Genomic DNA, 16,282 nt, shown 5'->3' on the forward strand with positions numbered 1-16,282 from the left:
TTTCTAACATGTTCTCATGCAATGAACCATAAAATTACATACATTTGATTTCTTTAGTGTGGCAAGTCAATCTAGATTTTTTTTTAAATGTATTTACATATATTTCACATCTAAATTGAAGCTTAAATTTAAAGATTACACCTGATTCAAATAAATCTCTACTTTTATTCCATCTGAGTTAAATCCTTCTTTTTAGACAACAAAGTCTTTGCCTTGTTAAATTCAAGGTCCATTTTCTGGATCTTACGCATGCATGTCCAACCTGTGCACGTTTTGTCCGTCAAGTACCTCAGAATCACTTGTGCATAATGTTGGTCTGTCCAGGATCCGCTGTGCATAATATTTGGTCTATCAAAGCCTGTCCGAAGTCCAGTTCAGTTTTAAATACATCTTTCGAGTGTCTGAGTAAGTCGTTTTTAGTATCTCAGTGCAAATAGTGCTGTTTTGATGCATTTTGAATGATTTTAGGGAATGTCAGGGGGTAGTCAGTCGGTTCAGTGCAGTACATACTCTGTTTGTCAGTTGTTTTTTTCGTGTGAATTCGGTGCGGTGACGTCAGTCTCACAGAGCGCTAGGGTTTCTGAAATTGTGCCCGGCGAAACGAGCCTGATCACCCAATTCTTCTTCAATCCTGTAAGGCAGGGGAAAAAAAGAGACAGATGGACGTGGATTAATTATATGGGAACAGGAGGTGACGGAGAAAGAGCTAGAAGCCTGTAATCAGCAATGTTAATCAAAGTAATTATATTGGTTCTTTTTGCGGCCACTGTTATTTTTGAGACTGGGGCTTTTTAAGTACAACAGTCAGTTATTATGCAAGTTGAGTCATTTTCATGAGAGCATGTGTTGAGGCACAAATGGAATCGAAATGAATGATTTTTACATTTTTTGAAGAAAATATGAATGGCGTTTTTGTTGTGATACTAGTGGCACTACAATGTTAGAATTGTTGCCAGGGCGTTGCTATGGTGGTTTGAGTGGTTTCTAAGTGCTTGATTACTGGCCAGTGGCCAACAACCTAGCAATGCTCTAAAAATTGCAAAAAGATTTCAAAACGCACCAAAAAGTCTCAAAATATGGCTCAAGTCTTTCATTCAATGGAAGTCTCTGGGGTTTTTGCTATGGAAGCCTGTTTCCACCACAGAATAAAAAATTTAAAATGTAATTCCACATTTTTAATCTCACAATTCTGACTTTCTAACAATTGCGAGAAAATGTCAGAACTGTGAGACAAAAAGTCACAATTACCTTTTTTATTTTTTTATTCTGTGATGGAAACAAGCAACAATCAATGAAAGATGCTTACATATGCTATCCCTTGTTTCTGCTTCTTTTTCAACTGTTTTAATCAGGAGATTCAGTATTCTTTCAGAAGATGTGTAATAGCGCCCTCAACGGTATAATAGTGAAAACATGGAAAGCCGGAAAATTCCATCAATGGCGGGAAAGAGTTAAAGGAGAACTCCGGTCAATTTTAACATTGAGCTAATTTTTTTGTCAATTTGGAGTGCTGTCAATACAGAGAACAACGACAAAAATCGGTGTTGCCTACACCGTGTTATCCTCTTTTTAAAATTTGCACCCTGTTGACTTCAATGGGGCAAGTTTTAAACCTGCTTTTAGCCTCTTAACATCCTTGATGTGTCATTACAAGTGCACAGGTCATGTGAGTGATTCCTTCAGAGTGAACACGAGTGAATCTGACTGCAGTAGATGTGAAAGATATGGATATAAATGATGTTATTTAAGCCAGCGCAAATACCTGTATTTACATCCTGTTTTCGGTTGAAGTCCAAAGTAGTCGATTGCCGAGTTCATGCGCGTGATCATAGGTAACTAAACCTATGCGCGTGAACTCGACAATCGACTACTTTGGACTTCAACCGAAAACAGGATGTAAATACAGGTATTTGCGCTGGCTTAAATAACATCATTTATATCCATTTCTTTCACATCTACTGCAGTCAGATTCACTCGTGTTCACTCTGAAGGAATCACTCACATGACCTGTGCACTTGTAATGACACATCAAGGATGTTAAGAGGCTAAAAGCAGGTTTAAAACTTGCCCCATTGAAGTCAACAGAGTGCAAATTTTAAAAATAGAATAACTCGGTGTAGGCAACACCGATTTTTGTCGTTGTTCTCTGTATTGACAGCACTCCAAATTTACAAAAAAATTAGCTCAATGTTAAAATTGACCGGAGTTCTCCTTTAATAGAGGCAAAAAGCATGCAAAAATTATTTGGATTTGTTTACTTTGTTTACTTTTGTTTAAAAATTATTACTTTGTTTTGGGGATTCGAATGGATGTTTTTACTGCATTGCTAAAAATTGTGTGTTGAACGCGCTCTTGCCTCATAAGTTGGTTGTATTTGGCGAGACGCTCAGATCTACACGGAGCTCCTGTCTTTATCTGAAAGATAAGAGAGATAAAGAGTGAAAGTTTGTCAAGTTAATCAAACTTGATTATAATTGTTTTGTAAAACACATCATAAATATAAAAACCATATCATTTCTAGACATACTGGTTACATTTGTGTAAGTGTGCGTACCTGTCCAGTGCAGAGTCCCACCACTAGGTCAGCGATAAAAGTGTCTTCTGTCTCTCCTGAGCGATGGCTGACCATCACGCCCCATCCGTTGGCCTGAGCGAGCTTACATCTGAGGGATACACAGTTCAAAATGGGAAGTTAAGGAGCTAGAAAACGCTGGTTTACTAGACATAGTTTAGAGTTACTCACGCCTGGATGGCCTCTGTGACGGTGCCGATCTGGTTGACCTTCAGGAGCAGACAGTTGCACGCACGGTCTTCCGCTGCCTTCTCTATCCTCTTTGGGTTTGTCACGGTCAGGTCGTCGCCCACAATCTGGATCCCCACAGAACCAGTCATGTTTGTCCAAGCGGCCCAGTCATCCTGATCAAACGGGTCTTCAATGGACACCACTGTCAATGATGATGGGAACAAAAACATGATAGAACATTCTGGGTTAAAGGGTTAGTTCACCCAAAAATGAAAATTATCCCATACTCAACTCACCCTCAAGCCATCCTAGGTGTATATGACATTCTTCTTTCAGCCAAACACAATCGGAGATATATTATAAAATATCCTGGCTCTTCTAAGCTTTATAATGGGAGTGAATGGTACCCTAGATTTTGAAACCCAAAAAAAGAGCATCCATGCATCATAAAAGTAATCCATATTGCTCCAGGGGTTCATAAAGGCCTTCTGAAGCGAATCTATGTGTTTTTGTAAGAAAGATATCCATATTTATAACTTTATAAACTATAATCACTGGCTTCTGGTAACGGCCGTACTTGAGTCTCTATCCGGCGAAAGAGTGACCTCTGACCCGACACATGACATACTGACGAATGCGAAAGCACAGAGGATAGAGCAAAATGGCCGTTACCATTATAAAGCTTGAAAGAGACTGAATGTTTTTTAATATAACTCTGATTGTGTTCGTCTGAAAGAAGAAAGTCACACCTAGGATGTATATAATTTAAATGGACCTCAAGGTGACTTTATTAACATTTGAATTTTGAAATCTATCTCCTTTACATCTTTTTTTTATTCTTCACAATTTACCTGGATAATCGTTGACAAACGTCTGGTAGATCTCTAACAGCTCATCGCCGGTGATGTGTCTGTCTGGGTTTGGAGGGGACTTGAAGTCAAGGTCGTACTTCCCGTCGCGGTAGAACTCGGAGGCGGCTACATCCATCCCGATCACAACTTTATCTGTGAACCCGGCCTTCTCTATGGCAGTCTTTATCAACTCAAGAGCTGTGGAGACGTGATAGAGAAGCCAACAGAGCAGAAGAGTAGATAAATTCATTAAGATTAAATTGGATCACAAGCTCAGACAAGGCGATGCACAGACTCATGAACACACCTTCACTGTTCTCCAGGATGTTCGGGGCAAAACCTCCCTCGTCACCGACGTTGGTGGCGTCTTGGCCGTACTTCTCCTTGATGACACCCTTCAGCGTCTGGTAGAGCTCGGCTCCGACACGCAGCGCGTCACGGAATGACTCCGCCCCCACAGGAAGTACCATGAATTCCTGCATGGCGAGCTTGTTTCCAGCGTGGGAGCCTCCGTTGATTACATTAAACGCCTGACAAATGGACAGAGAGAATGTGCTTCGTCAGTCTATTTCGCGAGATAATCAAGAAAAAACATACCTACAGATGTGAATTATTATGTTGCGTACTAAGTCGTGCAATTGAGTAATGAGATTTCTTACAGGAACTGGCAGCACCAGCTCTGTGTTTCCTGCCAGATCAGCAATATGACGATACAGAGGGACGCCTTTCTCTGCCGCACCGGCCTTGCAGATGGCCAGAGACACTCCCAGGATGGCGTTAGCACCAAACTGGGCTGTAGACATGATGAACAGATAGCAATTATCATTCTTTTTTATTATCATATCATTTTTTATGTGATTGATATGGTAGTTTTATTGTGTAGAAAAAAATACATATACTGTACATTGAAAAATTTGTAACATTTTCAAAACAAGTGCCGAAATTATTACAATTTCTTTTTTTAAATATCAGTTTAAAAATTTGGGGTCAGTAAGATTATTATTATTTTTTACATGACGCATTTAAGGGATCAAAAATGACAGTAAAGGCATTTATATTGTTGCGAAAGATTTCTATTTTAAATAAATGCTATTCATCGTGGTTTCCACACAAAAAAATTAAGCAGCACATCTGTTTTTAACATGGATAATAATACATGTTTCTTGAGCTGCAAATCAGCACATTAGAATGATTTCTGAAGGATCATGTGACACTGAAGACTGGAGTAATGATGCTGAAAATTCAGCTTTGATCACAGGAATACATTTTAAAATATATTCACCCCCTCGGAAACTGTTCTTTTAAATTGTTATAATATTTCACAATATTTCTGCCTTTACTGTATTTGTGATCAAATAATTGCAGCCTTAGTAAGAATAAAATACTTTTCTTTCTCCAAAACATTAAAAAATCTTTCCAACCCCAAACTTTTGAACAGTAATGTATTTTAGAAACTATTTTGAGTTCTTTATAAATCTTATATCCTATTAAATCATATACCGTTTTTTAAACTTCACATTTGCAAGACAAGGAATATAGCAACTTTTATGCTGCTTTTTTGTCCTTCTTGGTCATTGAACTTTTAGCGTTTAGAAAATACAGTGTTGAATATCTATTTTGTGTTTCAAAGAAGAAAGAAAGTCATACAAGTTTGGAACAACATGAGAGTGAGTCAATGATGCCTGAATTTCCATTTTGGTGGAACTATTTCTTTTAAAATTTGATTGTTATCATATAAGATAATAACTCACATTTGTTCTCTGTGCCGTCCATTTCAATCATCATGTTGTCTAGTTTCTCCTGTTCCACCACACTGATCTCCTAAAGTTCACATCATGAAGATAAAACTCTCCAGATTAATAAAATACAGTGCTTGATTGATGCTTGATGAAAATGTTGCCTAATCATTAGCCCTGTAAAATTAAAAATCATCATCAAAGTCAAATCAGTCTAAAACTACTCTTGCAGCATTTGAGTATCTTTGGATTTGCTTTAGCTTTCGCATTGTAGACATGGAAGTAAAAAAAAAAAAAACATGAAAACGAAAAGAATGGAATGTGTAGATCAGAATGAAAATCAAGACCTGGATAATAGGAGATTTTGTGTCTCTGCCTTTGGGAGATTTGAAGCAGTCAAAAAAATCTCCTGTTACAAGTAAATGGGTATAAAATATGAAAAGAAAAATGATTCAAAAAGTGCAGGGGTGGGATCTGATTCTGATCCCATCTGATCGGAATCTGATCTGTAAAACAAACAAACAAACAAACAAATAAACAATAACAAATAATTAAATTAACAATTGCTTAGAAATGAACTGTGAAAAAAATCTGATTATTGGGAAAGTGCCGACAAACATCTGAAGAAAAACATGTATGAATGAAAAAATATCGGAGGCTGTAAAAGAATGTAAATCATAGTGGGAAAAAAAATGCAGTCACATTCATTTTAAAGGAATATCGTAGGTTTAAATACAAGATGTGCCCAAGTATATTTTGAATATTAGTTGCAAATGAGTTGTCATTTTTTTCTTGCAGAAATGAGTCTCAGCTTAATGTAGATAATATTTTCCAGAAGTAAGCAAATATGCACAGATTGCCGTTTATAATCCTTCTCATGCTGGTTGAAAACAAATAGTTTGGTTATTTGTTATAAAAAAGAAGGTTAATTAAACAAGACCATTTTTTTTCACTTACAGATGCAATGATGGCTGGTCCAAGAGTATCATTAATGTGACCAACAGCCTTCAGGACACCTTAAAAAACAAGACGTTCACAAGAAAACAGGTCAAGACAGATCAAAAAACAAAACTATAGCAGGAGGCTACAAAACTAATTATCTAATTAGTTGTAAAGTGCCCCTATTATTCTATTTTAAAGGTCCTACTTTTGTTTTAAAGACTACAACAGGTTTAGATGCACCTGTAAGGTCAAAAAACACTTTATTTTTCTTTATTAAGCATTTAATTTGCTTAATTTAAACAGGCAAATGCTTAAGAGTCTATGACTGGATCATTATCGCAGTGATTATTATGTTTCTAGCATGTTATATGTGTGGCAACAGTTATTCTAACCCTTGACTCTTGCATTGTCTATACAAGATCTTGACCAAAAATGTATACGCCTCTTGATGGAAATAACATCGCAAAATTTATTTCAATCAAGAGGTCCATTCATTTTTGGTCAAGATCTTGTATTGACAATGCAAGAGTCAAGCACTCTGGAAAGTCTATATAACATGCTAGACACAAAATAATCAATGCAATAATGATCCAGTCATATCATCGACCCTTAAGCATTTGCCTATTTAAATTCAAACAGCGGCTTCTTTTTTTTTTTTGGTCAGGCAACGTATATTGCACATCACCTCATTTCTCAAAGAGTCTGAAAACAGTTTGCTTGAACATTGAGTCTATCGAAAACCCCTCCTTTCCGCGAGCTACTCTGCTCTGATTGGTCAGATGGCCCAGTCTGTTGTGATTGGTCCACCGTCTACATCGCATTTCAGAAACGAAACGACCATATCTGAATTGATTGATATCCAGTAATACGAACAGTAACGATGGCTCAATTTGAGCTCGACATTTGCAACGCTGAAAACAGCGTCTTTTCGACATGTCGACAAACACGAACCAAACTCTTCAAGGCCTCAGCTACAACTACCGTGTTTGAGGGCGGTTCAAAGTAGACGTCACTCGTGGGCAGCCAATGAAGTGCATAGGCTGGCATTATGCAAATTTGATACATTGTCGATCTTTAAAACTTTGCAGACATTTTACATTCACAAACAGCTATAGACAATGCATAAAATGTAATATTAGAAAACGCATAACAGAGGCACTTTAAACAATCTAATGTTATATAATAGTGCCAATGTTACGATGGACTATCTCTGATCGCTCACCTTTGCCCTTGTAACGGCTCTTGTCTCCATCTCTGAGTTCCAGAGCCTCATAGATGCCTGTCGATGCTCCGCTGGGCACCGCAGCCCTGAACAGACCTGAAAACACACTGACACTTCAAATCTGTCATTCGTTTATACCGGTGATTAATACATAGTGCGTCCATATCTTACTGATGGCGCTGCGTCAACATAATTAAAATTTTATGCATTTACATTTGTCTCTTAAAAGTTACTTGCATGTGGACATAACATATTTTGATTTCGTTTTTATTATATTTATCATAAATTGTATTTCACATGTATGCATTTTGGAAGATGCTTTCAATAAATACACTTTATTTTTAATTGACATTCATCCAGGAACTCAATTTACATTGTAGATAACACATTCCACATATTCCTTTGCTTTTGATTCACCTTTATCAGTTCTCAGGTCCACCTCCACTGTAGGGTTTCCCCGAGAGTCCAGGATTTCCCTGGCAATGATGCTCACAATGGACATCCTTAAAGACAGAGAGGAAACAAAAGAGCATGAGAGCTTAACTTCTGCCATCACTGGTCATGATGTTTAGAAACTTAATTGACTTTGCATGAGAAAGATAAATATCTAACAGTGAGTGGGTCAAAACACTGTTTTGGTCAACCTGCATCTGCCATAAATCTCCTTTTACATATTATAAATCTTGCTCATATGCAAAATACATAAATGTAAGTGATGAACTAGGGTTTTTAATGGACACAAAGTATTCTGTGATCCAGACAACGATTAACAGAATGAGCAATTTGTGAACAAAAGGTATTTCATGAAATGCATAATGCATTTTGTTCGTCAAAGGTGTTTGTAAAAGTACATTCATGTACACAAAATGGAATTTTTGGGTTTAGAATTCTGTTGGCGAAAAGCAGCTGGCTCTTGTCTTCCTGTGTACGAAACTGCATTTTGTCATGAAATACTGCATTTTTACGTAATTCTTTCAGTCCACAGAATTACTCAGGTTACATTAAGCTGCCTGTCTAAATGAACATGATCACTGCCTGCTCACCTCCAAGGGGTCAAAATCTGGATGTTTTTTTGTAGGAAAAATGTTGGATTGGATCACGAATAATGGGCGTTCCGTACAAGAATATGAGTTTGCTAAAACAATACCTATTTGGCTATTTACAAGCTTTTATTGAGCAGCTATTAAATTTTGATTTAAGATAAAGAAATTAAACATTTAGAATGATGTGCACTGATTAACCGTTCAAAATAAGACCAGGAACTTGCATAAAGTGAATAGCATCCATTTTGACTCAATATGCAAATACATCAGGAGTGCCAATCAATCTGATTGCTTTGAAAATAGGACTTTTTTTCTGGAACATTCAGTTCCGTCCTTCTTACCAATGAGAGATATAGCTCAAGCATCGACAGCGACATGCCACGCTGGCAGCCAATAAAAAGCCAGAACATGCAAATTTCATTCTAAATGTGCCACGACCGACATGGGCACACGTGCCACCTTGCTAATGGAATGCGCGTCTCATAACACCGACCACCACAATTTAGACTAGGGGGAGGAGGAGGGGCTATTTGTAATGACAAGAAGGGCATGTATATGCCCGCAGGTGCCGCACGGTGCGACCAATCGTGCATCTAAATCCGGACGTTGCTAATTTACGCCGTGCCAGTGTGGTACTGCAGCAAGCGTGCTGTCAGCAGATATACAGGGGGGAGGGGGCGATCAACGGAGGGGTGGGGTGGATACCGCAGAAAGTGGCGTGATGGGGCAAGAAAAAGATAAATAATTTATCATCCCTTTGGCGAAAAGATGAGCTTTCTTGATCATCGAAGCGCGCATTGGAAACGGACGGAAATAAGAACCAGCGTAGGGACGTGCACGAGCGATTCGTTCTTTTTTGCGTTTGTCACGTGACAAATATACGAAAAACTCGAAACTCGCGCGGTGAACTAATTATTTATGCTTCTCATAGCCTACTTAGCTGTATTAATTGCTTCGTTTTAATAATAATAATAATAATTAAAAAAGCACTTGAAAATATAGGCTGCACTGCTATGCTCAAATGAACTTGAATTGGGATTTTACTCAAGATCAATACAGTAAAATTGCCCGATCATCCCGTCACCAATGAGAACAGCTTGGACGCACACTGATAACACGTAGCCTATGTACAAACAGTAACGCTTAGCAGACACATAGTGCGGGATCTATCTGTCCGACCCCTTAGCAGCGGGCACCAGAAAAAAAAAAAAAAAAAAAAAAAACACTGCCACCCAAATTCACATCCAGCATCCCAAGATAAGGAGTGACTCCTCATTCAGGAGACTGTCCGCAGAGACATGCCCTAAACATCAGCGATGTCTTGATATGACAATTCATTCCTGGTTAATTAATGCAACATGCACAAAGTCATGCCCAAACCTATATTAACCCATTCAAATAGCATTATTTATGGCCAAGCCAAACCATCTTAATGACCCCGCAACAGATGCATTAATGATGCATTTATGATGCAAAGGAGCAGCGGAAAGTGCAAACAAGAACAAATTCTTTCATGCAATGATTACCTGCCGTCAGTGCGCGTAGCCTTGCGAGAGGCAAGCCTGGAAAGAAGTGTTGAACTGCGGAAGAGAGAGGCAAAACAGAGCGAGGGTGGGTGGAAACCAGAATGAGAGCGAGATGAGAGGAGAAACAGACGGGGGAGGGGATGAAAAGATGAGTCAGAGGAAGATGCTGAGAATTAGAGAGGAGAGAAAGAGGAGGATGAGTAGGTCAAGGCGACTGATTAATAAGCGGGAACGAGAGACCCGGCAAGAGGAGGGGAAACAACAAACACAGGGAACTGCAATGTTCCTCTGTGACTGCTGGTAAAAATAGATGGAGGAACTGGGTAGACCAGAAAGAAGCAAGACTCAAATCTTCCAGTGTTAAGGGAATGCAAAGCTTATGATGACTATTAAAGTCACCATGAAATCAAAATTCAAAAATGTTATGAAATATTGAATTATTTATTATAACTGCATGATTATATTCCCATCCTCTTCCCTGATGACGTGTTTACTGGCGCGAGGGCGGGGCAACCTGTCACTCACATGAGATCGACCAATAGCAAACCACAATGATCCAATCAATTCCACATGGGCAAAATCAAGTCTCGCCCTACAGTTTTTCTTGTTCAAGAAGCCATTTCACTCGGATAGATGTCACATTGGGGGGAAAATGCTATCGCAACTTTCATCTCAGCCCGAATTTACAGTAGTGATAGAATTCTTTAGATTTTTTGGTGAAAAAATGGCGATTTAAAACATTGAAAAAAAACATAAAAAGATTATGTTAAATTAATAAGAAATATTTCAGAAATTCATGTTTATTTTTGAATTCATGTGAACTAATTTTTTGTGAGTTAGAAATAGGCTTCTTCTTAAAATATATATATATTTTTTTTAAATATAAGATTATATGAAATATAATTATTTTTATTTTGCATGACTTATCAGTGCACGATTTTCCAAATAATAAAACAGAAATGTTTGTCTGGATGATCTTTCATTAAAATACAAGTTGCTCTGCCCCTGAACACACTTTCATTTTCTGCTGATTTGGCTGTTGCATATTTGTTAACAAACAGCTAAAAAACTAATAGTTGTTTTAGTAAAATCAATTTGGGACCCCCTTTTTTACACAAAATTCGCAATTGATAAAATCAAGTTCAGTCTAACGTTTTTTTTCCTTTATTGAATTTTACACAGAAATGTCACTCATTACGGAAGTAATATGCATTGCTTTTGTTTTTTAATTTAACAAATTCTTTCTGAAGACAACTGGACGAATATCTCTATGCGTTGTATGCATATAGTCAAAACATATAGTCAAGGGTTTGCTGACTGACAGATATTATTGTATCAAAGCAGAAAATAGATTATATTTATATATATTGTGTTTGTATGTCATGTGTGCGAGTGAAAAGTATATGAGATCGGCACATAAAGTTGAGTGAAAGATAATCTGTGATTACACTGTTTATTTTAATGAGATTATTGTTTCAGGGAATTGGGTCACACTGATCTTGACTCTACATACATTCATACTGAGATAAAGGGTATTATTTTGAGAATACAAACCTCTTGGCCAGTCTTTGGTGTTTCGAAGTTCTGAGTGTGATTAATGTTTCATGTTTTTTATTCATGTTATTAGAGAATAATGTTCCTTCCTCCGTATACAAAGCCTGTAGAAGAGATGATTTCACTAACAAGAAATAGATTTTAAACTAAAAGTGTCACGTCTTTAAAATGAGTCTGATCTCTAAAGAACTGGTTCCAGTTACTCTAACCTGACATGTTTGTTCTTAAATTCAATAAAAATTTGCATTAAAACATTACAAAGCAATATTAAATGTTCATGTTACGTTAAATCATCAGGCCTCTTGAATCACTATAATGTTCAATTAAGTGGTTTAGATATTAGAAATTTCCTTGAGTGAACCTTATTTTTGTGCTACAATCTGTTCATGAAATTCCTTTTAAGATAATAATTTAATTACAACAATTATAAACAAATTAAGCAAAAAGGTCAATAATCCAAAACTCAAGTGGATAAAATATTGACTTTTTTTTTTTTTTTTTGGCACAAGAGTTGAAGGCTTGAACAAAAGTGAGAAAAGCCTGCCCTGAAACTTGATCTTTATTGTGCTGAATAAACATATATACAGTGTATGATTCAAGGATATATAAGACCAGCAGTGTCTCTCTGTCCCTTTTGAAATGCCACTCTTAAAAGAAAGATATTTTCATTGTGTTGACATTAGAGCCTGAATAAACAAATCTGTGGTATATGTATTCTGTTGAGTCATGCACAGCTTCTCAGCATGTGTCAAATTCACTTTATATCAAACAGGTCACTGTAGAGACTGTTATAATTTCTTTAGAAGAGAATCTACAGTGTGTGTGCATCTTAAGACATGTTGACACTCTGTTAATGTGTCGATGTTACACCCCATAAAACGGCTTGATTCTATAGCATTCCATGGAATCACATTTAAATCAATAGTTAATGCAATCACCACAGTTATATGATAAATGAATGTGTATTTTTATACTCACAACTGCATTTTGTAAGTATACATATCTGATAAGCTGAATTTTCAGCATCATTACTCCAGTCTTCAGTGTCAAATGTTCCTTCAGAAATCAAGAAACATCTCTTATTATCATTAATGTTTAAAACAGTTAGGCTGCATGCTTAATATTTTTGTGAAACCATGATCATTTTTTTCAGGATTATTTTATGAATAGAAAGTTCAAAAGAACAACATTTATTTGAAATAGAAACCTGTCCTTACCATCACTTTTGATCAATTTAATGCAACGTCGCTGAATAAAAGTATTCATTTATTTAACTTAACTCACACCTTTGAATGGTAGTGTAAACATAAAAAAATAAGATCATTTTAATGAATTCAAATGGCACAAATCACTGTTTTCTTGTAACTTGTAAGGTGTATTTCAAGTTCTACTGAGAATTAAACCAGACATTGCAAACAAAACAAATTAAGTGTAACTATAAAATAATCAAGTCTTTGGGTCTGCAGGATGTGGATATATTACTCCTGGTCACTAGGAGGAGCTATATTATATTCTTATCCAAGATTTCCACAGTCAATCACTAGAGGTCACCATCAACACGTTCCTCATTATATATCATCATTATTCTAGTTAACCACCACTAGTAAATACAGACAGCAGACAGTTAATTTACTAATTGTTAACAATTTTACAAAAGGGTTTCGTAGTCTTCTCCTAAAACTCCTTGTGTTAATTTACAGGATTTATGATGTTTTGTTCTCCAGGCGGATTTACAGCAGCTGAATTATGGATTGAGTTTCTATCTGAATAAACACCCTGCATAGATCCTATATTCTCTGCAACAGTATGTTAGAAGTTGCAATCAAAACTGATGGCCTTATGTTGGTTGGTTGAAAATAGCGCATAGTTCTTCATCTGGAAGAGAGTCACGGCTATTGAAGTGATCTTATATTTTCAGGGTATAGACCAGGGATGGGCAACTTTGGTCCTGGAGGGCCACTGTCCTACAGAGTTTAGCTCCAACCCTGAAAAAATCACCTGCCTGTAATTTTCTAGTAATCCTGAGGACCTTGATTAGCTTGTTCAGGTGTGTTTGATTAGGGTCGGAGCTAAACTCTGTAGGACAGTGGCCCTCCAGGACCGAAGTTGCCCATCCCTGGTATAGACTGTCGAACATTTGTACTCGAGACACTCGACTAGATCTGAAAGCTTTGAGAATGGAGAGATCTATGTGGCAGATGATGTCTATAGTGCAAGTACAAATGCAATAGCAAGACATTCCCTGAAAAAAACTAAAAAATTGATCTTCTATTTAATCATTCGGATATGCAATTTAAATTCATTTTCATAAAAGAAAATATATCTTTATAATGCTAAAGATAAGTAGTTCTGTGCGATCCACAAAAACACAAACCCAGTGCGTCTATAGGCATTATTAATTATTAAAGAGCGTGCGTTTGACCTAATTTCAAATGTTTTGGAAAATTACACATGATCTCTTGTATTTCCCCATGCAACGTTTTTTTTTTTTATTAGAATGAAAGATTTACACACCTATTGTTTGTGTTGCATTTCATATGTTGCAATGGGGACCCTGAAGCTAATGCATTATAACCAACATCCTTTGTTTACTTAATGAAGCACAATACGTTCATGTGGTAAAATTAATCAATCACAATGCTCCGGAATAAGAGGGGGTGGGGAATATGAGGTCACGGAAAAGGGAATGGCCATTATATCATGATGTATATTGAATGTCTCAAATACTCATATCTCCATACTGGGTGCCTTTGGACTGATTACTTCCCTTTTCATAATGTTTACAATGTACATTGTGCATAAATGTCTGAAAGGTGTACAAAATCAATTAAACAACAAACTGAAGGATGCTCAGTAGAGAGCAGAAATCAGTTTATGAACAGTTTTGCATGATTTAGTATGGGGTTCAGACTGAGATTAAAGGTGGGTGGGTGGGGGCGGGGGGGATATTCGTTGGGCATATTATGGGATGTCTGGGCCATTAGTGAGGGGGAGGGGTGGGGGCCGGGTTTAAAGTGGGGAAGAAAAAGAGAGTGAATATCACACTCAGGATTGTTCATTTTTGTCTCTTTATGTTTTGGGGCTTTTATTTGGCTGTATGGTAGAAGATTCACATGTGAGAGACTGCTATTCTCATTTCTACCTCATGAAACAAGAAGATTGCAAAATTTTTAGTATATATATATATCAGTGAATGTTCTTAATTCGGTGTAGCGCTAGAACCCCTAAAAATATCCTCAAAACAAATGTAGCACTAATATAAATGTACTAACTCCAAGAGCAACAAAGCCTACATTAAATCTGTGGCGACTAATAGTTGCACACGCAAAGTTAGTGATTCAAATTGAAATCACGACCTATTGGTTTTTGGCCACATCCAACATCGCTTATGTCTTAAGAGTTTATCAGACATCTCTGATGGTGTCCATATGTGGCTCTTTCACCCAGTTATGGAGTCATGTTCAGTACGGTGAGGGTGTGGGGGGAGGAGGGAACTAGCAGAGAGCGTTAAAAGAGTATTATGGCATTCATTTTAGCATGCATGGTAATCTGAAACCCCTCCTTTATACCCCCCCCCCCCCCCCAAAAGACGGTCACACACAGAAACACCTCTTTCTTGCGGATCGCCATGACAACTGCCAGCACAGGAAGAATATTATGGTCTGTGTTTTCTTTTGGCTGAGACATTATTACTGGATATTTGGTGCTTTGGAGTGTGGAGGAGGGGTGCGCCTGAGTGGGTTGTCATGACAACCACCTCTACATTTCTTTGATATGTAATTATGCTATATGGTGCCTACCACTCCCCATCCCCCCTCTAAGGAATTACATTTGTTTCTACATATGTACATACATACATATGTGTTGCTTTGTGATGGACTAGATGCGTGCGTCAAGAGCTCGACAATTTTACTCGACAATTCAGGTGGATCATAATGGGGTGAAAATGGCAAAAGGTGAAGCTGAAGCTAAGAGAAGGTCAAACTACAAAACGTCCCAATGTCCCATTCAGAGACTATCACTTCTGAAGGCCTTAATCACATAGTGCCACTTTCATTTTAAGCCCTTATATAGCTTCTTTATCAGGCTGATATTTGAACTTGAACGGTAGAGCATATTTGAATGTGGCCTTGAACCTAAAAACCCCAAACTAGAACTATTATCTGCTCATTTTTGGACCCGAAAATAAAGTTAGTGACATGTGGTAGAGAATTGTTGCTCTGAAATGCCATTGCACCGAAGAGCACTAACTTTAAGTTTTGATTACAAATGGCATTTTATACACTCACAAATGTCTACTGTACATATACTGTATATACAGAACTGTAATAAGGAAGCAGGCTGGCGAGGAGTTTCTAATAGACTTTTTCTCCCTCTCTCTCTCTCTTCCGGTTCAGTTCCCGTTCATTCTTTTTTCGGAGTTATGGTTATTGTGGGATGTCAGTGACTATGTTTATTATTATGGGATGTTAACTGGGGTGGGAGGGGTGGCTGTCTCCATGGCAACTGTTGCTAAGGGCATGGTGGAATGGGGAAGAGAGGGTCTGTCTTTGGTTGTGGGGGGGGGGGGGGGGGTTATTATGGTCTGTATGTTGCAAGGTAACTATGCGGTGGGGGGAAGGGTGAATGTCTGTATGTATGTGTATGTGTGAATATGGGGAGGGT

At 37.5% G+C, this 16,282-nt stretch overlaps 1 protein-coding gene across 1 annotated transcript; it reads right to left on the bottom strand.

Annotated features, from left to right (window-relative positions):
- eno2 (enolase 2) lies at nucleotides 1–10,355 on the bottom strand. The gene is made up of 12 exons (XM_079878726.1): nucleotides 10,064–10,355; nucleotides 7,912–7,997; nucleotides 7,495–7,590; nucleotides 6,288–6,346; nucleotides 5,346–5,415; nucleotides 4,254–4,387; nucleotides 3,902–4,124; nucleotides 3,595–3,792; nucleotides 2,744–2,945; nucleotides 2,555–2,663; nucleotides 2,357–2,415; nucleotides 1–631 (listed from the first exon to the last, which is right to left on the bottom strand). The coding sequence occupies exons 2-12, from the start codon at nucleotides 7,994–7,996 to the stop codon at nucleotides 562–564; spliced, it is 1,305 nt and encodes a 434-aa protein (XP_079734852.1). The 5' UTR covers nucleotide 7,997; nucleotides 10,064–10,355; the 3' UTR covers nucleotides 1–561.
- Between the last annotated feature and the right edge of the window lie 5,927 nt (nucleotides 10,356–16,282).

Source organism: Squalius cephalus (genome assembly GCF_949319135.1).
Source record: "Squalius cephalus genome assembly, chromosome: 8".
Taxonomy (NCBI): Eukaryota; Metazoa; Chordata; class Actinopteri; order Cypriniformes; family Leuciscidae; genus Squalius; species Squalius cephalus.